Source organism: Lynx rufus, unplaced genomic scaffold, assembly GCF_022079265.1.
Source record: "Lynx rufus isolate CCGP_SWC_20201006 ecotype Redwood Valley unplaced genomic scaffold, mLynRuf1.p SCAF_2, whole genome shotgun sequence".
Classification (NCBI taxonomy): domain Eukaryota; kingdom Metazoa; phylum Chordata; class Mammalia; order Carnivora; family Felidae; genus Lynx; species Lynx rufus.
This window is the reverse complement of record NW_025814834.1, coordinates 181,962,941-181,989,962: the sequence shown is the minus strand read 5'-3', so window position 1 is coordinate 181,989,962 and position 27,022 is coordinate 181,962,941. Positions and strand designations below refer to the sequence as shown.

The 27,022-nt window shown below is 34.7% G+C and overlaps 1 protein-coding gene across 3 annotated transcripts in view; it reads right to left on the bottom strand.

Moving 5' to 3' along the window:
• Positions 1–27,022, bottom strand: part of FAF1 (Fas associated factor 1) — a 520,107-nt gene that overhangs the window by 327,346 nt on the left and 165,739 nt on the right. For all 3 annotated transcript variants that reach the window (XM_047085885.1, XM_047085886.1, XM_047085887.1), the window contains one exon: positions 24,382–24,587. In XM_047085885.1, the coding sequence (XP_046941841.1) occupies positions 24,382–24,587 (206 nt within the window). The remainder of the gene's footprint in view (positions 1–24,381; positions 24,588–27,022) is intronic.

Genomic DNA, 27,022 nt, shown 5'->3' with positions numbered 1-27,022 from the left:
AATAAACTTAAAAAAAAGTAAATCAACAAAAAAAGAAAAACTAACCATCAGAGATGTAGCTCATGAAAGTATAGTCAGCTATTGTTAGACACACTGATTCTATTTTACATGATAATGCCTACCTTTACATTGTAAATTATGATGTTTTATATTTATGTGGTTTTATATTAACATGAACCATAAATTAGTTCATCTAACAATTTATTCTATGCATTAATAAGGATATTACAAACATTGCTCTGAGTATAACTGCCTTTGCTTTTTTTGTTTTGTTTTAACAGCAACATTTCTTTATTTTTTTAAAATTTCTTTTTTAACGTTTATTTATTTTTGAGACAGAGAGAGACAGAGCGTGAACAGGGAAGGGGCAGAGAGAGAGGGAGACACAGAATCTGAAACAGGCTCCAGGCTCTGAGCCATCAGCACAACGCCCGACGCGGGGCTCGAACTCACAGACCGTGAGATCATGACCTGAGCTGAAGTCGGATGCTTAACCGACCGAGCCATCCAGGCGCCCCGACAGCAACATTTCTTTAGAACTTTCCAATTTTTAATGACAAAAAAGCTAAAAAGAAAAAGGAAAGAAAAAAAGACTACTTCAAACCTTCATCAGCAATTACTCTAAACAGAAAGCTCCTTTAGACTGATACACTACAATATACTGAAAACAGATTTATAAACACTTTCTTTATCTGCCACTTAAATGCCTAACAGACATTTTATACAGTTTTTATCTTCCTTCAGATTCCCAAGTTTTAACAAATACACTGTGTATAGAATTTATTACCTTCTTTCAAGTTCATTTGGAAGGAATATGTAGTATTAAACCTTTATATTTGTAAAGGCAACTAAATACGAGGAGAAGAAAAAGGATTCTATCAATATAAAACAAATGACTATTAATACATTCCAATTATTTCCTTTCACAGAGGAAAATGTGTAGTGAAAGTTGGATACTGGGACTGTATTAATAACTTCCACATGGAATTAGGCACATTGTTGCAATGTTATAATCACTAGGATGAAAAGCATTACCCCAGTTCTGTCACTGGGTAACTATCATTAAGGCAAATTATAAGCCCTCTCTGGGTCTCAAATTCCACATTAATTTTAAAAAACCTATGAATACATTTCATATTAATGATGCCTGTAATGCCAGCTGCTGCCATTTTTTAATTTAAAAAATGCCAGCACAAGTTGGTGCCAAAAAGTTAAAACTGCCCCCAAAAGAAAAATGATAGCCTATCTCAGTAGAAACAATAAGGAAATCAAACCTATAATCTAGAAGAAACAAAATGTACAATAAGTATCGCATGGATTTTTCCCCCAAGTACAATCCTCAAAACTGAATTTTCCCCCCTTTGTCCCATTAACATTTTTGCAAGTCAGAAATACTTTAGTGCTCCCAATCATTTCCTTATTTCGAACATTATAACCTACCAGTCCCTACAAATACTTGTTTTAACTATGACAGCTATTCTTCTGAGAAAAACCAGATTAAGATTCTGTATCAGAAGAAGTATATTAGACTTTTAAGGTTGGAAAGAACCCATCTCAGAGGCTGTGTAAAACCACTCTGAAGTATGACTTATCCAAGAACAAGTAAGACTTTAACAGCAAAGACTACAAGGCAATGCTGCATTGTTTCTCCCTCTACACCACAGATTCTGACCTCACAGGTTCAAAGGTGCAGCTCTTGCATAACCTGCTGTTCAAACATATAAATTTAAACAAAAAGATCACTAACATAACACCTATAGTTATCAAAAGAATCATAAATATATGGATATTTAGAGGTTCTGAGACAAAAGGATTCCAGAAAATACTACTCATTTTTACATGGTTATTTACAGTATGTCACTGGGTCCTACAAGAACTTGAGATTACACCCAACAATGCATACATACACTCTATCAGACTACTCTAAAAGCTAATATTTGTGTCTGTGAAATTAAAAGTCTTAAGTCATTTTTTTCCCCAAACATCAATGTTCCCCTGAAAGTTGAAAGAAACCTAAAGATTATATTTAATAGGTAAAAAAGTATTGAAAATAACTTTTTAGGGGGGAGCGCTTGGGTGGCTCAGTTGGTGGAACATCCAACTTGAGCTCAGGTCACAATCTCATGGTTCATGAGTTCGAGCCCTGCATCAAGCTTGCTGCTGTCAGCGCAGAGCCCACTGCAGATCTTCTATCCCCATCTCTCTTTGCCCCTCCCCTGCTCATGCTCTCTCTCTCTCTCTCTCTCGCTCACTCTCGCTCTCAAAAATGAGTAACATTTAAAAAAATAAACAAAATAACTTTTTAGGGAGCAAAGGTTCGGGTCATTTATGAAGCATACTGGTCAATAAAGATTATCAAATAATTTTCATTAGTGGCTATTTTCTATTTACCTCTTTGCTTCTCGTATCGTAGGTCGTCCTTTGCCCAAATAAAAACACTCTGTGCTTGCCATTCATATAACAAAATTGTTTTAAGATCTAAAATCTCATATCAATGTCACATCTACTCTGTGTAAAGCATTAAGTTTAGCACTCTGAAAAATACAAAAACTGAATATTAAGTCAGGATGGAAAGGGCTTCCCAATTACAAACATAAAGGGAAAAACTATGAAAAAAGTCCAATACATATTGTCAAAATAAAAATCTTCCTTATCCCCAAAAGCACAAAATAAAAATGTAAATTGGGAAAATATCTTCAAAACAGATAATGAATAAAAGGATAATCTCGTTTATATAAAAAGTTCTTATAAAGTTTTTAAGTCAATAGAAACATAATCTCACATATAAGAGAACCACTAAACCTAGTGAAGTATTAACTCATTAGTTAGAGTGAAAGAAAAGTGAATTGAAAACAAAAGATATCATCTATTGCCAAACTGGCAAAGCACTTTCTTTTTTTTATTGTGGAAATATATTCATACCATAAAATGCACCACTCTAACCATTTTAAGGTGTGCAGTTCAATGGCATTAAGTACTTTCACATTGTGTAACCATCATTCCTATCCATCTCCAGAACTTACTCATCACCCCACACTGTAACTCTGTACCCATTAAACAATACCTCCTTATTCCCACCTCCCCCAGCTCCTGGTAACCACTAATCTACATGCTACAATTTGACTATCATTAGTACCTTCTATAAGGGGAATAATACATATTTGTCCTTTTGTGTCTGGCTTATTTCATTTAGCATAATGTCTTCAACTGTCATCCATGTTGTAGCATACTGCAGAATTTCATTCCTTTTTCAGGCTGAATAATATTCTATTGTGTGTATATATACATATATATATGTATACACCACATTTTGCTTATCCATTTTCAGCTGATAGCTTCTTGGAATGTTTCTACTTTTTGTTCTATTTTTCTGTAAATGTACTTACTTTCAATACTTTTGGGTATATACTCAAGAAGTAGGATTGGTGGATTACATGATAATTCTAGGTTTAATTTTTCAAGGAGCACCACATTGTTTCCCCAGTAGCTGCACAATTTTATACCCCTACCAGCAATGAACAAGTGTTCCAATTTCTCCAGATCCTCACCAAATCTTAACACTTCCTGTTGTTTAGATGATAGTAATCTTGATGGGTGTGAAGTGGTATCTCATTTTGGATTTGATTTGCATTTTCCTCATAATTCATGATGTTCATCATATTTTCATGTGCTTGGCCATCTATATATTTTCTTGGGATAAATATCTACTCATGTCCTCTGCCCAATTTTTAAACAACTTATTTTTTATTGAGATATAATTGATATATAACATTGTATAATTTTAAGGTGTATGTATATATGTTGATTTAACACACTTATATATTGCAATTTGATTATCGTTGTAACAACTCTATCACGTCACAATTATTTCTTTTTTGTGGCGGGAACAATTTTAATTGGATTCTTTGGATTTTTTTTTTTGTGGGGAAGTTGCAGGAGTTTTTTATATATTCTGGATACTAATCCCTTATCAGATATATGATTTGCAGGTTATTTTCTACCAGTCTGTAGGTTGCCTTTTTATTCTGTGAATAGAATCTTTGATGCACAAAAGTTTTTAATTTTGATGAAGTCCAGTTCACTTACTTTTTTCTTTTGTTCCTATGCTTTTGGTACCATATACAAGAAATCACTGCCAAACTCAATGACATGAAGCTTTTCCCTTATATTTTGTCATAAGATTTTTCAAGTTTGAGCTCTTATGTTTAGGTCTTTGAGGTTTTTCTGGTTTTTGTTTTTTTAAATATCACAAACTGTTGGCAAGAGTATAAATTAGAATACTATTGATGGCAATTTAAACTAATAAGACTTCACTGAAGAGTAATTTGGTAGAATATGCCAAAAACTAAAAAAATGGGTGTGCCCTCTCATGCAGAATTACACCACTAGGCATCTATATTAAGAAAAATAATCATTGAGGTTCAACAAAGTTCACTGCAGAATATTATAGTGAAAGATCAAGAAGGGAGGGGAGCTCAAAATAACCAGCAAAAGGGAAATGATCCACTAAATCATAGTATGGATTTTAAAAACTATGTACTTCAAGAGTATTTTCTTTTTGAGAGAGTGAATGTGCACAATCAGGGGAGAGGGAGAGAGGGAGAGAATCTTAAGCAGGCTCCATGCCCGGCATAGAGCCTGACATGGGGGCTCAATCCCAGGACCATGAGATCATAACCTGAGTCAAAATCAAGAGTCAGACGCTTAACTGACTGAGTCACCTAGGTGCCCCAAATATTTTAAAATACAGAAAATGATCATGATATAATACAAGTGAAAAAAACAGATTATGGGGTACCTGAGTGGCATGGTTGGTTGAGGTCCAACTTCAGCTCAGGTCATGATCTCGAGCCCCACATCCGGCTCGCTGCTGTCACCCTGTCAGCACACAGCCCGCTTTGGATCCCCTGCCCCCATCTCTCTGCCCCTCCCCTGCTTGTGCTCTCACAGAAAATATTTTTTTTAAGTAAGAAAGCAAATTATAAAGCATTAGAGTCTATCTCAAGTCTGCAAAATATAAATTTATACAACAGATGTAGAATGAAAATGGAAATAAATGCAGCAAAATGTTAACTGCAGTTAAAAGTAGAACAGCTGACCATTTTACTTTTTTCATATTTTGTCTATTTCATATATTTTCTACAGTGAATACTGGAACAGGAATGGACTGGACATGAGAGATTTATAAACAGAGGGAGGCAATTTCTATGCCAGGACTCAAGAAAGAAAGTGTGGAGGCACCTGGAGGGCTGAGTTGGTTAAGTTCAGTAACTGAACCTTCAGTTCAGGGCATGATCTGACAGTTCGTGAGTTTGAGCCCTGCATTAGGCTCTCTGCTGACAGCACAGAACTTACTTCAGATACACTGTCTCTCTTTCTCTTTCTCTTTCTCTTTCTCTTTCTCTTTCTCTTTCTCTTTCTCTTTGTCTTTCTCTTTCTCTCCCTCTCCCTCTCCCTCTCCCTGTCCCCCTCTCGGCCTCTTCCCTACTCTCTCTCTCTCCTAAAAATAAATAATCAGTAAATTTAAAAAAGAAAGAAAGGGTAAACAAAGCAATTAATATCTATTGAAAGGCTTTCTTCTAAGTACCAAGATGGTAAGTAACCATGTATATTGAATGCCAAGGGGAACTTGTTACAGATTTTAAGCAAGAAAATCTAGCAAAGAATTGAATGGCAAACAGAAAAGATGAAAACCTACTGGCACAGGATATTAAAATAACAAGACAAGAAATAGTAAATGAAAGTATACACTGCCTATGCTGAAAATGGAAAAGGTGATGCATAAGACAGTAATCTGTGAAATAGACTCTGTTTTTCAAGATGTAGTTCTTGAATCAATTTCATCAGAATCACTTATGTTGTTTGTTTTTTTAAAATGCAGATTTGCAGTCTCTACTCCATTACAGAATTATAATCTATATCTATGGGATTCAGCCCAGGACTTACATTTAATTAGCCCCCCAACTCACTCTGTAGGTGACTTTTATGTACACAAAATTAGAAAGACTCCTTTGAAGTTCAGCAACTTGTAGAGTCTGAGAATGAGAGGGATGGAGGAATAGAAGAAATGGCTTAGTTTTCAAGCATGTTGGTAACCAGCTCCATGTTGCTATGGGCTCTCCATGTTTTGTGGCAAACAACATGGATACTTCATTCTAGTTTAACTTAACAAAGACTTTTGCCTAAAGGTACCTTTCTGTCATACTACCCAACTGCTTAATTTGTCCTCTTGAGACTGTATTTTATTAATCTCTGAAGCTGCTTACATTAAGAGCTTAAAACATTTTAATTCCACACCTATCCTTAAGAGACTAGAAGAGCACCTGGCACATACATAGTAGGCAACCAATGAAATGAGAAATGGGTGCTTTAAGGAAAAGAAAGCTGTAGGGCTAGAGAGGTAGGATAAGATCAGAGAGAAAAGGGTGTACATTTATGCTAAACCAATGAGCTTGAACTTATCCTAAAAGGGTGCAGTTTGAAGAAATGAGATTTGGCAAATGTATACTCTTGTGAAACAACCACTTCAATCAAAATAAAGAACTTTTCCATGACCATGAAAGTTCACCCATATTTCCCCCATTTGTGGTCATTACCTCCCCTATTCCTAACTCCTGGCAACCACTGATCTGATTTCATTCACTAGTTTTGCCTTTCCAGGACATTATATAAATGAAATTATATAGATTCCTTTTGGCCTGGTTCTTTTCACTTAGCATAATATTTTGAGATTCATTCACTGTTACCTGCATTGGTAGTTTGTCACTTGTTATTGCTAGAAGTATTTCTTTTTTTTTTTTAAATATAATTTATTGTCAAATTGGCTAACATACAGTGTGTACAGTGTGCTCTTGGTTTTGGGGGTAGATTCCTGTGATTCATTACTTACATACAACACCCAGTGCTCATCCCAACAAGTGTCCTCCTCAATGCCATTACCCATTTTCCCCCTCTCTCCCGCCCTCCCCCAATCAACCCTCAGTTTGTTCTCTGTATTTCAGAGTCTTTCATGGTTTGCCTCCCTCCCTCTCTTTTGTAACTATTTTTTTCTCCTTCCGTCCCCCATTGTCTTCTGTTAAGTTTCTCAAGTTCCACATATGAGTGAAAACATGATACCTGTCTTTCTCTGACTTATTTCACTTAGCATAATACCTTCCAGTTCCATCCACATTGCTGCCAATGGCAGGATTTCATTCTTTCTCATTGCCAAGTAGTATTCCATTGTATATATAAATCGTATCTTCTTTATCCATTCATCAGTTGATGGACATTTAGGCTCTTTCCATAATTTGGCTACTGTTGAAAGTGCTGCTATAAACATTGGGGTGCAAGTGCCCCTATGAATCAGCACTCCTGTATCCTTTGGATAAATTCCTAGTAGTGTTATTGCTGAGTCCTAGGATAGTTCCATTTTTAGTTCTTTGATGAACCTCCACAGTTTTCCAAAGTGGCTGTACCAGTTTACATTCCCACCAACAGTGCAAAGGGGTTCCTGTTTCTCTACATCCTTGCCAGCATCTGTTGTTTCCTGATTTGTTCATTTTAGCCACTCTGACCGGTGTGAGGTGGTATCTGTGTGATTTTGATTTGTATTTCTCTGATGATGATGTTGAGCATCTTTTCATGTGTCTGTTGGCCATCTGGATGTCTTCTTTGGAAAAATGTCTATTCATGTCTTCTGCCCATTTCTTCACTGGATTATTTGTTTCTTGGGTGTTGAGTTTGGTAAGTTCATTACAGATTTTGGATACTAACCCTTTATCAGATATGTCATTTGCAAATATCTTTTCCCATTCCATCAGTTGCCTTTCAGTTTTGTTGACTGTTTCCTTTGCAGTGGAGAAGCTTTTTATCTTGATTAGGTCCCAATAGATCATTTTTGCTTCTAATTCCCTTGTCTTTGGGGATGTGTCGAGCAAGAAACTGCTGCGGCTGAGGTCAAAGAGGCTGTTGCCTGCTTTCTCCTCTAGGGTTTTGATGGTTTCCTGTCTCACATTAAGCTTTCATCCATTTTGAGTTTATTTTTGTGTATGGTATAGGAAAGTGGTCTAGTTTCATCCTTCTGCATGTTGCTGTCCAGTTCTCCCAGCACCATTTGCTAAAGAGACGGTCTTTTTTCCATTGGATATTCTTTCCTGCTTTGTCAAAGATTAGTTGGCCATACATTTGTGGGTCCAATTCTGTGTTCTCTATTCTATTCCATTGGTCTATGTGTCTGTTGTTGTGCCAGTACCATACTGTCTTGATGATTACAGCTTTGTAGTAGAGGCTAAAGTCTGGGATTGTGAGGCCTCCCACTTTTGTTTTCTTTTTCAATATTACTTTGGCTATTCAGGGTCTTTTGTAGTTCCATACAAATTTTAGGATTGTTTGTTCTAGCTTTGAGAAGAATGCCAGTGCAATTTTGATTGGGACTGCACTGAATGTGTAGATTGCTTTGGGTAGTATTGACATTTTAACAATATTTATTCTTTCAACCCATGAGCATGTAATGTTTTTCCATTTCTTTGTGTCTTCTTCAATTTCCTTCATAAGTTTTCTATAGTTTTCAGCATACACATCTTTTACATCTTTGGTTGGGTTTATTCCTAGGTATTTTATGGTTCTTGGTGGCTAGGAAGTATTTCATTACATGGTTGTACCACAGTTGTTTATCCACTCATATTTCAAATTTTCTTTTATAAAGTCTGTACTTTTTGTTTCCTATTTGGGGAAGAAATGGACAAACTCTGCCTAACCCAAACTCAAAATTTTCTTTTTCAAATTCTATAGTTTCAGCTCTTACACTTAGGTTTGTGAATTATTTGGGGCTAATTTTAGTAGGTGGTGTAAGGGCTAAGTTGCTGCTGTTTTACTGTTGCTTCCTCCTCCTGTTGTTGTTGTTGTTGTTGTTGTTTTGGCATTTCGGATATCCAACAGTGCCAACTGCATTTGTTGAGAAGATTTACAGAGTTGAATTAACTTGTCAAGTTGTAAAATACTGAGCAGGTAAACGTGAGGTCTATTTCTGGACTCTCTATTCTATCCCGATGACCTATTTGTCTTTCTTTGCTGATACTACATTGTCACATTTACTATCTTAAAATCAGTCTTAAAATGATGTGGCATGGAGCCATCCAAGTTTCTTCTTTTTCAAAATTCTTTTAACCATTTACACCATTTGCATTTTAATATAAATATTAGAATTAACTCATCAATATCTTTTTTATAAAAAAAACTGGAATTTTTATTGTAATTACACAGATTTTACAATCAATGTGAGGAAAATGACATTTTAACAATTTGAGTCTTATAATTCATGAATATGATATTTATAATTCGTGAACATGATATATCTCTCCATTTATTTAGTTCTTTTTCTCAGCAATATTTTATGCTTTTCAGTGTAAGGCCTTGAGTATATTTTGCTAAATTTATCCCTTTTTAAAAATGGTATTGTAAAAAATACTTTTAAAAATTTTACTTTCCAAATTGTTCACTGCAGTGTAAAGAAATGTAAATTGATTTTTGTATATGTGTATCAACACATATGTATCATGTATCTTTGTGTCATGTGACTATGCTAAATTCAATTATTATTTCTAGTAGCTTTTTTTGTAGATTCTTGGGGGCTACTTGATTATCATGTCATTTTTGAATGACAATGAGGCTTTGAATGACAATGTTGAACAGAAGTGGTACGAGTGAACATCCCTGCCTTATTCTCAACTTTAGGGTGAAAAGATTCAATCTGTCATCATTAGGTATGTTAGGTGTAGGATTTAAATAAATGTCCTTTATCAGGTTGAGGAGTCTACTTTTATTTCTAATTTTGGAGTTTTTTTTTTTTCAAATGGACATTGAATTTTGTTAAATGTTTTTTCTGTATCTGTTGATATGATCATATGGGTTTTTATGAAATTTTTTCTTTTTTTTATACTTATTTATTTTTGAGAGAGAGAGAAAGAGAGAGAGCACGAGGGAGGGAGGGGCAGAGAGAGAAGGAGACACAGAATCTAAAGCAGGCTCCAGGCTCTGAGCTGTCTGCACACAGCCCAATGTGGGGCTCAAACTCACAAAGATCATGACCTAAGCCAAAGCTGGATGCTTAACCAACTTAGCCACCCAGGCACCCCGAAATTTTTTTCCATCACAGGAGTGGCATGATTGTATTTATACATTTTTTGAGAGATCACTCATCATTAAGTTGCAAATTATTCCTTATAAATTAGTTACATCTATATAGATTACTAGACTGTAAGTGCTTTTGTTGCTGTTGAGAGAGAGAAAGAGAGAGAGAGAGATAGCAAGTACAAGTAGAAGAGGAGCAGAGGAAGACAGAGAGAGAATTCTGTGTTAGCACAGAACCTGACGTGGGGCTCAATCCCACAACTGTGAGATCATGACCCAATCTGAGGGTCAGCCAGGCACCCCTAGACTGTAAGTTCTATGAAGACAAATACCATGCTTGTTTTCTTCTCCATTCTATATCTAGGCTTGAATACAGTGCCTGAATTAGAGTAGAAAATATTTACTGAGGGAATAAACAAATGTGGAAACAAATGCAAATAGAACAAGAAGAACTATGAAGAATCAGCTAAAATTGAAAAAGACTAGAGGAAGAGAAAATAATTATTAGGAGGCTATCCGATTGAGGGTTGGTATTTCCACAACAGAACACTTAAGGGGCAAAAGATTAGGAATTTTCCAATTAGGAAAAACAAACAGACAAAACTTTCAAGTTTTCTACATGCCTAAGAATCCTGGAGAATTTCTTGTTGATGCTAGTCTATATAGGGTTTGAATTATTGTAATGACCAAGCCAAGAAATGAAAGCTACGCAATTTGCTCCGTTTTTCTAGGGTTATCACATATCCTTGGATTAACCTAAATCTTTGTATTTGTGGACAAAGAGTTAAATAAACTATGGCTGTCTCTTTGGACCTCACCAAACTAGAACCTATTTACCAAGTGTATAAAGGACTTTCCAAACCAAACCTGTTAATAGGATAGTCTAATATCCTCTAATGGCATAAATGACTAAAGGGGAGGGAGGGTTGGGAGAGCAGTAGAGGGAAGAGGATGAGCTCAAAAGTACAAAAATCCTAAAATACCAAAATGCACTAAGTTTTTACAAGAGATTAGTTGGTTGACAGAGAGGTAATAACTAGCAATGCCATAAATCTTCCTATTGCTTTCTCTTCTCTAGACTTCAGACTACTAAGATGGCAAACAAGTTGGCCTTAGAAATGGTCTGAACTAATCAGAAATTCAAGCTGTATAGGAACTGGGACTGTAGAAAAGAAAGTTTTTTGCAAGAAAATACTGCAACTAAAAGAAAAGAAGAGGGACAGGGCAAGATATTTTTAACCTAAAAGTTTTAGTATTAGGCCAGTGCTCATCCCCTTATTCCACATTCAACAAATATTTAATTAATGCTTACTATTGCCAAACAGCAAGTACAATATAAAAACAAGAAGAAATCATGCCTGTCATTAAAGAACTCACAGTTTAACAGAAAGACAGACCTGTTGAGAAACTGTGAAATAACTGGTTTACAAAAATAGAGAGAATAAGCAGAGGGTAGGAAGTAATACCAATCAACACCTCACTGTGAGACTCTGATGAAACATCATTAAAAAGTGGTTCCAGAAATTAATACAGATTACACTAATAGGAATGACATGGCTCAATCAAGGAAGAGGAAAGATCAACTGTGATCTCTCAACCCAAAGTGGACACTAATTTGAGTGTCACATTGTACAAGCAAAATGACCTCCTAAAATTAACCATGCTTCTAAAATGGAAAAGTATCTGAAAGTGAGGCTTCAGAAAATACGACTAACAACAACTATCATCTATAGTATGCATTTTTCAGTTTTATTATGATATAATTGATACATTAGTTGAAGGTATGTAACATAATGATTTGCTATTATGTATACTGCAAAATGATTAGCACAATAAGTTTAATTAACATCACTTACCTCACATAGTTAGTCTTTTTCTTGTGATGACAACTTTTTAAGAGCTACTCTCTTGGCAAATTTCAAATATAAATACAGCATTGTTAACTATAGTCCCCATACTTTACACATTATCCCCATACAGTATGTATTTTAATTTCCATACAACTTTGTGCAATGGTTAAATGAACTAAAGATGTTTAGCCTGAAAAAATGGAGTAAAAACAGTACTGTTTTTAATAGTTGAAGAATTATTAAGGGAGAAAATACATTTACCTTGTAAGCTCCATCTATAAAAGGAAAGTGAGGTCAAAGGAATGTTTCTGAAAGCAACACTACATTATATATTAACTAACTTAAATTTAAATAAAATCTTGTAGTGGGGGTGCACCTGGGTGGCTCAGTTGGTTAAGGGTGTGATGCTTGATTTTGGCTCAGGTCATGATCTCACAGTTGGTAAATTCAAGGACCGCATCAGCATCTTTGCTAATACTGCAGAGCCAGCTTGGGAGTCTCCCTTTCTCTCTGCCCCTCCCCTGCTCATGATCTCTCTGTCTCTCTCTCTATCTCTCAAGAATAAATAAATATTAAAAATAATTAAATTTTGAAAAGATAAGTAAAGAGAAAAAAGAAAAAAGGAATGCAGCTTATAGGTGGCAACTCAAAATAAGGAAAAAGAAACACATGCAACTGATACCTCTTTTTTTGCATGTGGTTGGTATATAAAATGTTTATATTTATAAAACTTTAGACAGAGTTACTGAACAAATGAATTAATGCCTTAAAATTAACAAGCATTTCCATTGCTAAAAGTATTTAAACACACAGTAGGTGACCCTAAGACAAAAATGTGGAAAAGACTGCTTAATTTGTGGCCATACAGACTAGACAATTTTTACAGATCCCTCCACACTCATTAATCTCCATAAACCAGTAAGTTGCTTATTCTCTTTTCTCAGTTCTCACATCTATAAAATAGGGGATACAGGTTCTGGATGTCTCAAGGTAATGTGAAAATAAGTAAGTCAAGGAGTATAAAAGGACAGAGGCAGGGACTAAGGTGGGATCAGGGGAGGGAAGGGCAGCATAAATCTGTCACTGGTGGAAAGGGAGCGAGGTTCTCCTGAAGTGAACTGTTCAACTAACTGAAGACCACAACCCCAACTCTATGCTAAAGACCGCTAAAGACCGCATATTCCTCATTATTCCTCCATATACATTATCATTCCTGCTTCTGTACTTTCCTTGCCTAGAATAAACTTACTTCCCCCGCCTAATGTGTCCACATAACAAATTTTGATTCATATTTCTTAATTCGGTCCTTCTCTGAAATCTTTCCTGACCACCCTCACAACCCTATCTATTCTCTTCCCATACCTCCAAGACACCAGCTAAAACTGAATATTCCTTTTCAATATCCTCATAGCACAATCTACATTCATAATAGAAATTACTTTATTGGGAAGATCATGAGTTCTAGATTCAGTCTAAGATTGAATTCGTGACTTAGGAATTCTCTGATCTTCAGTTTATTCATCTTTGAAACAGGGATAACAATGACTGCTTCACAGTATTGTTCAACTGTTGTATAGGAACCAAGTACACTAAGCATAGTGGCTGTTGTACAATAGGTAATGTGAGCATATGTACGTGTGTGTGTGTGTGTGAATAAATGAATGAGTGAATGAATGGATAGATGCCCTTTATTTCCATGTCTACTTCCCCCTCTTTATAGATATATAACATGGAGTCCTCTGGGATAATAACTCCCTTATTTTATGCACAGTCTGAAAACAGCATAACATTAAGTAAGCCCAAAGTAATCAACAAACATTTATAATAAAATGATCCATTCTGATTAAACAAAAATCTTTTGGAATTCATGTCCTAATATTCAGCACTAATTGCTAAATATGAGACCTTGAGAAAGTAAAGTGCTATTTACTATTACAGCCATTACTGTGTGTTTTATTCCTTTAAACAGGAAAAAAAGTCATCTTAGAGTCTTTCAAAGGAAGATGATACAGAATTATCAGAGGGAGAAGAGACTGAAAGATAAATGGCACAAAATAAGATGCTAGAAAACATAAGTCTATGCTTCTTATCTTCATTGCTTTGCTTTGAACAAAATATGACATGAGTGATAAAAGTAGTTGAGGGAAAAATAATTTTAAATAAAGCTTAAAGACGCTTTATAAAATGGCAACTTTAAACTCTATACAAAACTGCTAACAGCAGGGACATAAGAATGAGAGAGAGGAAAAATATTCGTTTCTTTTTTATATACTTCTCTATTAAAATATTTTTTTTACTGAATAGAAGTTTTAGAAATGTGAAACTAGGTAAAAGAAACATTTCTAATGCATAAATGAAAATAAACTATGTACATGATGGCCCAGTCTGAGATGCTGCTTATTTATATATTAAAATAATTTTATAATTTGGGGAGTGTACAATTGTTGGCACAGAGGCAACAAATATCAGTTTGAAGAGACCAAAGAACAGTGAGATTAATGTACGAAATTTGCAGACACCTCCCTCCCCCAAAGTACAAGCTATGATTAGTCCTCATCATTTCATGCTCACATTTGTGTAAGACAAATATGATTGCTACTTTCTTTCCACATGCATTAATAACAATAAAAAATAACCACTTATACAGTGTTTATTATTCATAAAGAGTGGCTGAGCACACAGGGTAAAGGCATATGCCAAAAATTACATGGTTAATCTGAGTTACAGAGTCAAGACTGGAAACTAAATTCACAGATTCAAGAAAAAAACTGGTTTGAAATATCCTAAACTACTTTTTCAAGCTCAAAATGCACTTGCTAAATGTTTTAACTCTTTACATACTCAATCTTATTCATTTCAACTCAAATGCTATCCAACATAATAAAAGTAGTTTCAGGAAAGTAGATTAAAAACAGAAAAGAAAATGAGGCAAATGGTTAAACTAATTACAGACCTATTTTTCTATTTTCCATTCCAGAAATGAAACTAAGGCTCTGCTGAATAGGCCCAGCAAAAGTAAATTTTCTGGGAGCACTGATTCAACAAACTTTATTGAACAAATACCTGTATGTTAGGTTAAATCCTGTACTAATCTGCTATACGTAAAACGAGACAATAATTCCCACCCTCAAGATCACACCATTTCACACTAGATAGTATTTTACAGAAGAACCAATGCTTTAAAATAATTCTTTAAATTTATTCAAAATAAGAAAACCCAGAAAGATTTTGTAACAAAACAAAACTGTAGAAACAAATAAATAAATAACACACTAAAAAATATTAACAAACTGATACAATTACCACTAGGTGTCACTCTGATATAAAGTTGTCAGCTGCCTTTAGGCTTGCTTTTATACATTGTTGAGTCTTCCTGGTAATATAACCTGGAAAACTGCATCTTATTTACCATTTCTTTGCATTTTAACATTTATGCATACACAGAAAATTAGGATTTATACAATTCCTTAATAACAGTAAGTTGGTCCATATTTTTAAGTTTTCCTGTGGTATTTTAATATACATACAAATACATACATATGCTCATATATTGAGCCATTTATTTTTTCAACAGACTACTCTGTGCTAACCACTGTGCTTGGAGAATTTAGAGAAGAATAAGACCTAGTCTCTGAATAGTTTGAGAAGTTAATAGTCACAAGGGAAACTTGGAAAGAATAAGATATTTTAAAATCCATTTTGCAAGTATATATATTTTATCGTATCATACAAGATGAATCAACTACTATGTCCACGCAAATTAGGAAAGGCTTCATAAAGAAGAGATATTTACATGGAATATTAAAAGATAAGTATGAGTTTCCTAGAAAAACTAAAACAAGGAAGGACAAATCAAACAGAATATAGGAAATAAGAAACCACTGAAAGATGTATAAGAAGATTTATATTCTAGAAAAATCATTATAGGGCAACTATGTAAAATATAGACTAGAGGAATAAAGGTAACAGAGATGATAAAAATAAAGGAAGGATTCAAGTGATATCACTGTAAAACTAATACAACTTAATCAGTCAAATGCAGTGAAAGAAGAAAAAAATCTTCCATCAAGTTCCAAACATCCCTGCATACAACTTCCACAGTGATGCACATCAACAAACTTAATGAACACAGAGAAGATGGTGCGACATGATTCTTTGACTGGCATGCAATTCATAATAAAAGAATAACCATAATCCAAAACAAATTTAAAAAACTGGAATAGTTAGGAGAAGCAGGAGGTGTGTATTGCACAATAACAATATGTGATATATAATTTATTTTGAGTCATATTTTATTTACAATATATTTGTAACTATCTTAATTGTATTTCTGTTTAAATAGAATGATTACTTGACCGTTTCCACTCTACCATACTTGGTCACAAGTCCGTTTTTAAAAGTGAATTATAAAGCCAACAGTTTCAACAAATGTGATCTCTGGAAATTCTATCATATGTTTTTGTAACAAAACTTTAACACAGTTTCATAGATTATTCTCCAAATTAAGATAGAATTAAAGTGTAACATTAACATATCCAGACAAGATCCAGACAAGCCAGCATTTCTGATCACCATCTTTGAAATAAGTAGGGATATCACTCCCACTGAGAGAACCAATGAAAAGGGTGGTTCAAGTGATCAAAATATCCTTTTACTTCCAACATATACCAAATATTCCATCAACCAAAAAAAATCAGGTCATTTTCAAATGAGAGTGTTAACTACTCAGCCACATGCTACATAATAGCAGTTAAAATTTATTTAATAAAGGACTTCTTTACAGTTTTTTTAACAGATAAAACACAGATAATTTTAAGTAAAAGTGTGATATGGTACTGAGTTCTTTCCCCTATAATAAATACATTCATCACTAAACTAAGAAAGTAAAAGCCTAGTAAAAAACCCTACATAAGGAGTTTCCTACTAATACACCATGGATACCTTACCAATATTACTGCAAATCTATAGGAACAATAAGGAGGGTCAATTCTGACAAATTTCTATTGTAAAAATAAATAAAACTATTTTGCAAATATCAATAAATGGGCCTTTGGCATTTTAAAACTACAAATTCATTTTAAATATCAAAAACCTAGAAACTTACTTAAAAAAAAAAAAAGAACCAAACAGACACCTGGGTAGCTCAGTAATTGAACATCTGACTCTTAGTTTCAGTTCAGGTCATGATCTCACAGTCGTGAGATCAAGTCCCATGTCAGATTCTCTTTCTTCCTCTCTCTCTGTCCCACTCCCTGCTCGTGCATGCATATGCGCACAAACTCTCTCAAAATAAATAAATAAGCTTTTTAAAAAACATATTTTGGAGCTGAAGAATATAATAATTGAATTGAAAAAGTCATTAAAAGGGCACAATAGACTTGATCAACCAGAAAAAAAAAATATGTGAACTTGAAGACAAGTCATTTGAAAGTATCCAGTCAGAAGAGAAACAAGAAAAATGAAAAGAGAAAGAATGAAAAAAGCCTAGACAACTTATGGGAAACCATTAAAGGAGCAACACAGGCATTTATGGGAGTTGTAGAAAATAAGACAAAGGGTCAGAAGGCTTATTTGAAGAAATAATTGCTGAACAATTCCCAAATCTGGGGAAGGAAACGGACTTGCAGATTCATGAAGCACAAAGGATCCAAAAAATAATAAATCCTAAAAAGTTCATACCAAAAACATTAAAATCAAATTGTCAAATTAAAGGACAAAAAGGAATCTGAAGGCAGCAAGTGAAAAAAGCTCATCACATAAAGGGAGCTGCCCCCAGTATCAGCAGATTTCTCAACTGAAACTTTGCAGGACAGAAGGGAAGAGAATAATATATTAAAAGTGTTGAAAGAAAAAAACTGGGGCGCCTGGGTGGCTCAGTCGGTTAAGCGTCCGACTTCAGCCAGGTCACGATCTCGCGGTCCGTGGGTTCGAGCCTCGCGTCAGGCTCTGGGCTGATGGCTCAGAGCCTGGAGCCTGTTTCCGATTCTGTGTCTCCCTCTCTCTCTGCCCCTCCCCCGTTCATGCTCTGTCTCTCTCTGTCCCAAAAATAAATAAACGTTGAAAAAAAAAAAAAGAAAAAAAAAAAAGAAAAAAACTGCCAAAAAAGAATACCGTATTTCCAGTAAAACCGTTCTTCATATATTAAAGAGAAATAATGACTTTTCCCAGCTAAAAGCTGAGAAAGTTCAACAGTAGACCTGCCTTATAAGAAATGCTAAAGAGAGTACTCCAGTTGTAACAAAAGTATACCAGATAGCAACACAGGAGTATAAAGCTCACTGTTAATGGTAAATATATAGACACTACAAAACACTCTACACAAGTACAGAATATTGTAATAATGGTGATTAATAACTTATTCTGGTATAGAAGTTAAAAGAAAAAGTATACAAAATATAACTATAAAATGTTAATGGTACATGCAAAGATATAATTTGTGACATCGATAACAAAGGGAGGGAATAAAGAGTAGGTTTATGTATGACTTAAATTACCAGGTTAAAATAGATTATCAAAAATAGAAGATGTCTTATGTAAGCTCCATGATAACTACAAAGAAAACAACTACAGAAGATGCAAAGAAAACAGCTACAGAAGATACACAAAAGAAAATGGGGACAGGATCAAAGCATGATACTACAAAAAAAAAAATCGGGGTGCCTGGGTGGCCCAGTCGGTTAAGCGTCCGACTTCGGCTCAGGTCATGATCTAGCGGTCTGTGAGTTCGAGCCCCGCATCGGGCTCTGTGCTGACAGCTCAGAGCCTGAAGCCTGTTTCAGATTCTGTGTCTCCCTCTCTCTCTCTCGTCCTCCCCCGTTCATGCTCTGTCTCAAAAATAAATAAACATTAAAAAAAAATCAACAAACAAAAAGGAAGACAGCAAGAGAGAGAAAGACAGAACAAAAGCTACAAGACAGAAAGGATATAATCAACAAAATGGCAACAGTTAAGTCCTCCCCTATCAGTAATTAGCTTAAATGTAAACAACCAAAAGACATAGGCTAGTTGGATTAAAAAAACAAAATTCAACTACATGGTATCTATAAGAGACTCACTTGAGATTCATGGACACAGAGAATGAGCGTGAAAGGATGGAAAAAAATTCTATGCAAATGGTAACCAAAAAAGAGCATTGTGACCACACTTATATCAGACTAAATAGACTTTAAGTCAAAAACTGTCACAAGAGAGATAAGACATTATATAATGATAAAAGAGTCAATTCACATACAGTAAGATGTAACAATTATACACATATGCTCTCAACATCAAAGCACCCGATATATACGAAACAAACAATGACAGAGCTGAGGGGAGAAATACACAACCACAATAATAGTAGGGGATTTCAATAATGGATACAATTTCTACACACAAGGTCAATAAGGAAACACAGGGCTTCAACACTAGACCAAATGGACCTAACAGACGTATACAAAACATTACACTGAACAGCAGCAAAATTCCAAGCACGCGTGGAGCATTCTTCAGGGTAGGTGACATGTCAGGTTATAAATGAATCTTAATAAATGTAAGAAGAAAAAAGCAGAAGGAAAACTGCTATTGATTTTTAGTTTCGTTATACTGTGATAGGAAAACATTCTCGGTACGATTTCAATCTTCTTATATCTGTTAAGACTTGTTTGTGACCTAACAGCGTATCTATCCTGGAAAATTCACAGATGTATAGAAATAACTTAGGCCTGAACAACCAAAAGAGCAAAGAAAAAAATCATAAGAGAAATTAGAAAATATCTTGAGACAAATGAAAACAAAAACACGACATACCAAAACTTTAGGGATGCAGGAAATGCCTACATTAAAAAAGAACAAAGATCTAATACACAACTTAATTTTACACCTCAAGTAACTATAAAAACAGAAACAAGCTAAGCCCAAAGTTAGAAGAAGGGAGGAAATAATAAAGATTAGAGCAAAAATGAAAAGAGAATAGAAAAACAATTTTAAAAAATCAGCAAAACTAAGAGTTGAGGCTTGAAAAGATCAAGAAAAAAATGGACAAACTTTTACCCTAAACTAAGAAAAAAAACAAAGACTCAAGTAAAACCAGAAAGGAAAAAGTAGACATTACAACTGATGCTGCAGAGATAAATACAGAGACTACTATAAATAATTATATGCCAACAAATGGGATAGCCTAGTAAAATGGGTAAATTCATAGAAACATATAAACTACAAAGACTGAATCACAAAGAAATAGAAAATCCAAACAAATCTATAAGTAGTAAAGAGTAATCAGTAATTTAAAAAATCAGTAACTAGTAAAGAGTAATCAAAAAAAAAAAAATCAAAATCAGGGCACCTGGGTGGTTCAGTCAGTTAAGTGTCCTACTTCGGCTCAGGTCATGATCCACAGCTTGGGGGTTCAAGCTCCACGTTGGACTCTGTGCTGACAGCTCAGAGCCTGGAGCCTGCTTCAGATTCTGTGTCTCTGTCTCTCTCTGCCCCTCCCCTAATCTCTCTCTCTCTCTCTCTCTCTCTCTCTCTCTCCCTCCCTCCCTCCCTCCCTCCCTCCCTCCCTCCCTCTCTCCCTCTCTTTGCCCCTCTCCTGCTTGCTCTCTCTCTCTCTCAAAAATAAACATTAAAAGAAAAAAATTAATCAAAATCAGTAATCAAAAACCAACAAAGAAAAATTCAGCACCAGATGGTTTCATTGGAGAATTCTACCAAACATCTGAAGAAAAATTAACCTCACTCTTTTCAAACTCATCCCAAAAATTAATGCAGAGAGAACGCTTCTGAATTCATTTTATGAAGCCAACATTACCCTGATGCCAAAGCCAAACAAAGACACTACAAAAACAAGAACAAAAACTATTACCCAATATCCCTGATGAATATAGATGCAAAAATCCTCTACAAAATATTAGAAAACCAAATTCAACAGCACATTAGAAAGATCATACACCATAACCAAATGAAATTTATGCATGTGATACAAGGATGGTTCGACATATGGAAATCAATGTGATATATACCATATTAATGAAATGAAGAGAAAAATATTACACAATCATCTTAAAATATGCAGAAAAAGCACTTGACAAAATTCTCCAACATTTCATGATAAAAATACTCAAACTAGAAACAGAAGAAAATTATTGCAACATAATAAAGGCCATATATGAAACATCCACAGCTAATATCATACTGAATGGTGAAAACTAAAAACTTTTCCTCTAAAGATCATGAACAATTCAAGAATGCCTACTGTTGCCACTTCTATACCACACAGTATCTGAAGTCCTAGCCAGAATGATTAGACAATAAAAAGAAATAAAAGGGATCCAAATCAGAAAGCAAGAAATAGAATTATCTATGCTTCCAGATGATATTATATGTAGAACACCCTAAAGATCCTATTAAAAAAAAAAAACCTGCTAGACCTAATAAACAAATTTGGCAATGTTGCAGGAATACAAAATTTACATACAAAAACTAGTTATATTTCATACACTAACAACAAATAATCTAATAAGGAAACTAATAAAACTATCTCATTTACAGTAGCATCAAAAGGAATAACATACACAGGAATAAATTTAGCCAAAGAGACAAAAGACTTGCACAATGAAAACTACAAAACAATGCTAAAAGAAAGTAAAGACGAAACAAATGAAAAGACATCACATGTTCATGGATTGAAAGACTTATTAATATTGTTAAAATAACCATACTACTCATAGCAACCTACAGATTCATTGTGATCCCTAACAAAATCCCAATGGCATTTTTGCAGACATTTCTGCAGAAAACAATGTTAAAATTCATACGGAACCACAAAGGACCCTATGTAGCCAAAACAATCTTGAGAAAGAAGAATAAAGCTGGGGGCCTTATATTTCCTGACTTCAAAACATTTTACAAAGTAATCAAGACAGTATGGTACTGGCCTAGAGAAAAACATATTGACCAATGGAACAGGTAGCAACCCCAGAAATTAATCTATACATATATGTCAAATGATTTGACAAGAGTGCCAAGTCTATACAATCGGGAAGGATAGTCTCTTTAACAAACAGTGTAGGGAAAACTGGATATCCATGTGTGAAAGAGTGAAATTGGATCTTTATCTTATTCCATGCACAAAAACTAACTCAAAATGGGGAGGTAGGCAGGCATGGGCTAGTGGGTAAGGAGTATTAAGGAGGGCACACGTTGTGTTGAGCATTTGCTATTATATGTAAATGATGAACCACTAAATTCTACTCCTGAAACCAATATTACACTAGATGTTAACTAACTAGAATTTAAATAAAATTTTGAAAAAAAAAAAAAACCATAGACTTAAACATAAGATCTGAAACTATAAGACTCATAGAAGAAAATATAAAGCAAAAGCTTCATTAACATTGGTCTTGGCAATGATTTCATGGATATAACACAGAAGCATAGACAACAAAAGTAAAAATAGACAAGTGGGACTAGATTAAACAAAAAACTGTGCAGCAAAGGAAACAATGAGTATAAATATAAAGGCAACCTACAAAATTGGAGAAAATATTTCTAAAGCATATATCTGATAAGGGGTTAATATTCAAAATATATAACGAAATCCTACAATCCAACAGCAAAAAAGTAATAACCTGATTTAAAGATGGGCAAAGGCCTTGAATAGGTATCTCATTACCAACAGGTATATGAGAAGATGTTCAACATCACTAATCACCATGGAAATCCAAACCCAAACCACAATGAGATATCACTTCATACCTGTTAAGATGGCCATTATAAAACAAAAACAAAGCAGAAAATAGCAAGTGTTGGCAAGGATATGGAGAAATTGGAACCCTTGTTCATTATGGGAGTGTAAAATGGTGTGGCCATTATGAAAAAAGTAACAATGGTGGAGCCATTATGATAAAAGTATGAACATTCCTCAGAAAATTAAAAATAGAACCACACATGATCCAGCAATCCCACTTTTGGGTATTTACCCAAAAGAATTAAAAGCAAAATCTTGAGAGATATTTGCAATCTCTTGTAGCATTATTCACAATATCCAAGAGGCGAAAACAACCTAAATGTCCACAGATGGGCAAATGGATAAAGAAAATGTGGAATATACATACAATGGAATATTCTTCATCATTAAAAAAAGAAGAAAATCCTGTAATTTGCTACAATATAGACGAAACTTGAGGATATCATACTAAGTGAAATGAGCCAGACACAGAAAGACAAATACTGTATGATTCCACTTCTAGAATAGATTTAAAGTATTCTAAGTAATCTAAGCAGAAAGTTGAATGATGGTTGCCAGGGGCTGGTAGAAGGGGAAAATGGGGAGTTGCTAGTCAATGGATACAAAGTTTCAATTATACAAGATGAAAAAGTTCTGCTTTCTCAAGATATGCTGTACAACAATGTACATATAGTTAACAAAACTATATTGTACATTTAAAAATTTAAGAGGATAGATATATTATGCACTTTCCTTTACCACAATTTGGGAGCAGGGGAAGGAATCTATAGGAGAATACTGGGGGCATGGGAATGAGTACGGGAAGAAATAGATGGACTAGGAAAGAAATCTGGGCAGAAGAAGGTATGTGTACAAAGGATCTAATAACTTATTCAAGGAACTGAAACAAGTCCATAAGAACTTAGGCATGGTGAGCAAGGACAAAAGTGGTAACAGATGAAAACTAGAAATGGAACAGGGGCCTGATCAAGCAGAGACTTAACAGGCCATGGTAAAAAGACTTTAATTTTATCCTAAACCAATGGGAAGTCTCTAAATGGCTTTAAGTAAGGGAATAACAATCTGATTAGTGTTTGAGAATGATCAATCTTTTAACAGTTTAGCTTTTTCTCTGTAGTGTACTTCAATTAATAAAATTAAATACAATTAGGAAAGATCTCCCTAAAAAAGAACAAAGGCAAAATTTCAGAAAGATTTGGAATTTAGATTTTAGGCAAAACTACAGTAATGGGTCAAATAATCTGAATCAAACGTGAATTCAACACAGTTTCTCTGTAGAAATTTGGCAAAATCTGTCCAACAATGGCACACATACACTTTAAGTTTCCTTTGAAAAGCTGGCAGGGAGAAGGGTATTATGTCTTATTTCTGATTTCTCATTAACCATAACATGAAAAATGAATGGATTTCAGCTATAAAGTCCAATACACAATATACTTAAAGTTCGATTTGCATCTGCCCTAAAAGAACATCTTACACTATTTCATATAAGTGGAACAAAAAAATTATTCTCAAACTTGCCTCAATATCAACACAGTGTTTTAAAAATGCAGCATAATTATCTGTATGGAAAATATCAGCTTCAATTTGCTCTCTCTCCCTTCTTATTGGCAGTCAACTCAAAGGAAAAGGATATAAATGAAATATTTACCTAAGAAATTATTTATGAAGGCTTTATGTTAGGAAAAACCTTACCAACAGTACAGCTGTCTTCAAGTACCACATCAACATTTCTGTCTCTGTATTCAACCCTGAAGTCCAGCATCCGAGGCTGCCTTTCTACAATTTGCCTAGATGGCATTACAGGTCGAAATGCTGAAGAAGAAGAGGGAGTGGGAGCTGAAGCTGGGTGACTTGTTGGATCAAATGCAGGTCCTGGTATGGTCTCACCTCCATAATCACTGAAATATTGACATAAAAAGGATTATCATCAACCAAATCATTACAAATTACCACTAAGGATCCATTTCCATTCCTGGCTAGTGTTGATCTTCCTATCTTATGTTGTACTTCCTCCATAAAATCTTTCCTAGTGACTGAAGGCCACATTATTCTCCCTCCCATCCTTGACTTTCTATGTCTATTAACAGTATCATACATATCATTTAGCATTTAATCAGGTTTTTGCCTCATTGTTAATAATGTTAGTAAAACATTATTTTAGTTTCTATGAATTAAGAACAGTGTCTTCATTCACTTTCATTTACTCACTGAAGCACATTATTTAATTCATTAACTCTACTTTCCACAAAACTATTTCATAACTTTACCATCCTTAAACTTCCATTCTCCCTATCACACTCCTCAGTCTTTTTAAACTTTTTTTTAAGTTTATTTATTTATTTTGAGAGAGAGACAGCACGAGTTGGGAAGGCAGTGACAGAGAAGGAGAAAGAGAAACCCAGGCAGGCTCTGTGCTGCCAGAGCAGAGCCCGACCCAGGGTTCAAACTCACAAAACCGTGAGATCAGGACCTAAGCCAAAACCAAGAGACAGACATTTAATGAACTGAGGCACCCAGGTGCCCTGCACTCCTCAATCTTAAAAGATGATTTTTTTCCTACTGTGCAGAGAAAACGGATGCATGCCATCAAGAGGAAATTCCTTTACCGTTCTGATATCAAATCCACAAACTACCCATCATATGTACTCTTTTTTTTCTATAAAACAGAGGAGACATCATTCTATCTATACAAAATCTAAAACCATCTTCTAATAGTTTTGCATTATGGATTATGCTTTTCCTTTCTAGTATCTTCAACATCTCCTTCTCTTCTGGATTCTTCTCAATAACATTTAAACATGTTCAAGTCTTAAAAATAAAATCTTTGCTCTGCCCACTTAATAGTTATCTCATTTGTAAAATGGGAAAATTAATTATATTTGCAGGGATTAAATCAGGTAAACATATGAAAAGCTTAGCACAATGCCTGGTGTCTAGTAAGATCTCAAACCTCAAACTCCATATATCCAAAGTTTAACTCCTTAATGTCTCCCCAAGCCTGATCCTCCTTCCATTATTCCTCACATTAGCCACCCAACCAGAAACTCCTGGCATTATCCTTGACACCATCTTAAGTCATAAGTCATCCACCTTTCCCCTCTGAAGCTGACGCCCTGGGGCAAGTCACAAGCACCTCATGTATGGTTTGATGCAAAAGCCTAATGTCTATGTACCCCTTGCTCCCCTGCATGTCATTCCAGATCACCACTAATTTGAAATTAAAGACAGAAATGTCTTAATATCATTTTTCTTCGATACTCCCCTCTGGTCTTTATACAGAGCTAAAGAGGCATATAAGTCCCTGTATGATCCATATCCTATCTACCTTCCCATCCTTAAGCTTGCTATGCTATCTCCATCTCTCTACGCTAATAGCCACAACAGCCTTTCATTTCTTCCATCTTACCTTGATCCTTCCCATTTCATGGGGGAAGGACCAGGACCTGCACTATTCCTTCTAAGAATATTCTTCCCATCTCATCCTTATATTCCATCTTTCTTCTAGTTAATTATATTCATACATATCTCAGATTGAACATTTTTCAACTCAGAGCATGTTTCACTACCTTAGACTGGTTCTAATTCCTCACCACCAACAATTATAATTGGTATTAATCATTTGACATTTAAGACCCCCGTAGAATATAAGTTCCACAAGGGCAAAGTTCCCATTTGTGTTTTTAATGGCCATATTTTCTGCCTAGAGCTCAAGAATTCACAGAGAAGGTATTTAAATATTTAACAAATAAGTAAAGAAATAATTATTAAATGATTTGGTTTTTCTCTCACTTAATTTATCATATATAGCCACTTTTTCCCCCATTGCTGGGAGGAATAGGAAAGAAGGGAATATAAGGAATGCTTCCATTGATACACTATTGTATATATGTTCCACCACTAAAACTACAAGCTCACAGCTCTATTCTAAAACATCTTTTTTCTCACCCTAAATTTGAGGAAAAACAATGGACTGGCAACCTGAACAGGACCAAGAATGACTAAAAACACACAAATAAGCAGTATTCATTCAAGTCAGGAAAAAAAAAATTACATTTACTTCACACTATTGCTTTGATTAGTGTTAACCAAATTTATATTACAAAATTGATTTAGTGAATTGTGTGATCAGTCTTTTAAAGAACAGGATAGGAAACAAATTATCAGCATGTGGCACTTAATAGTTAGGACCAAGTATTGGTTCCTAAACTTTTTGATTCTGATACATATTTGCATATGTGTGTTTTAGATTCCAAGCATTCCTCATTGTAGGTCCTAGCCAAAAAAGTGTGAAAATGACTAGCTTAGATCTCAGAGTTAAGATACTCTAGTACTG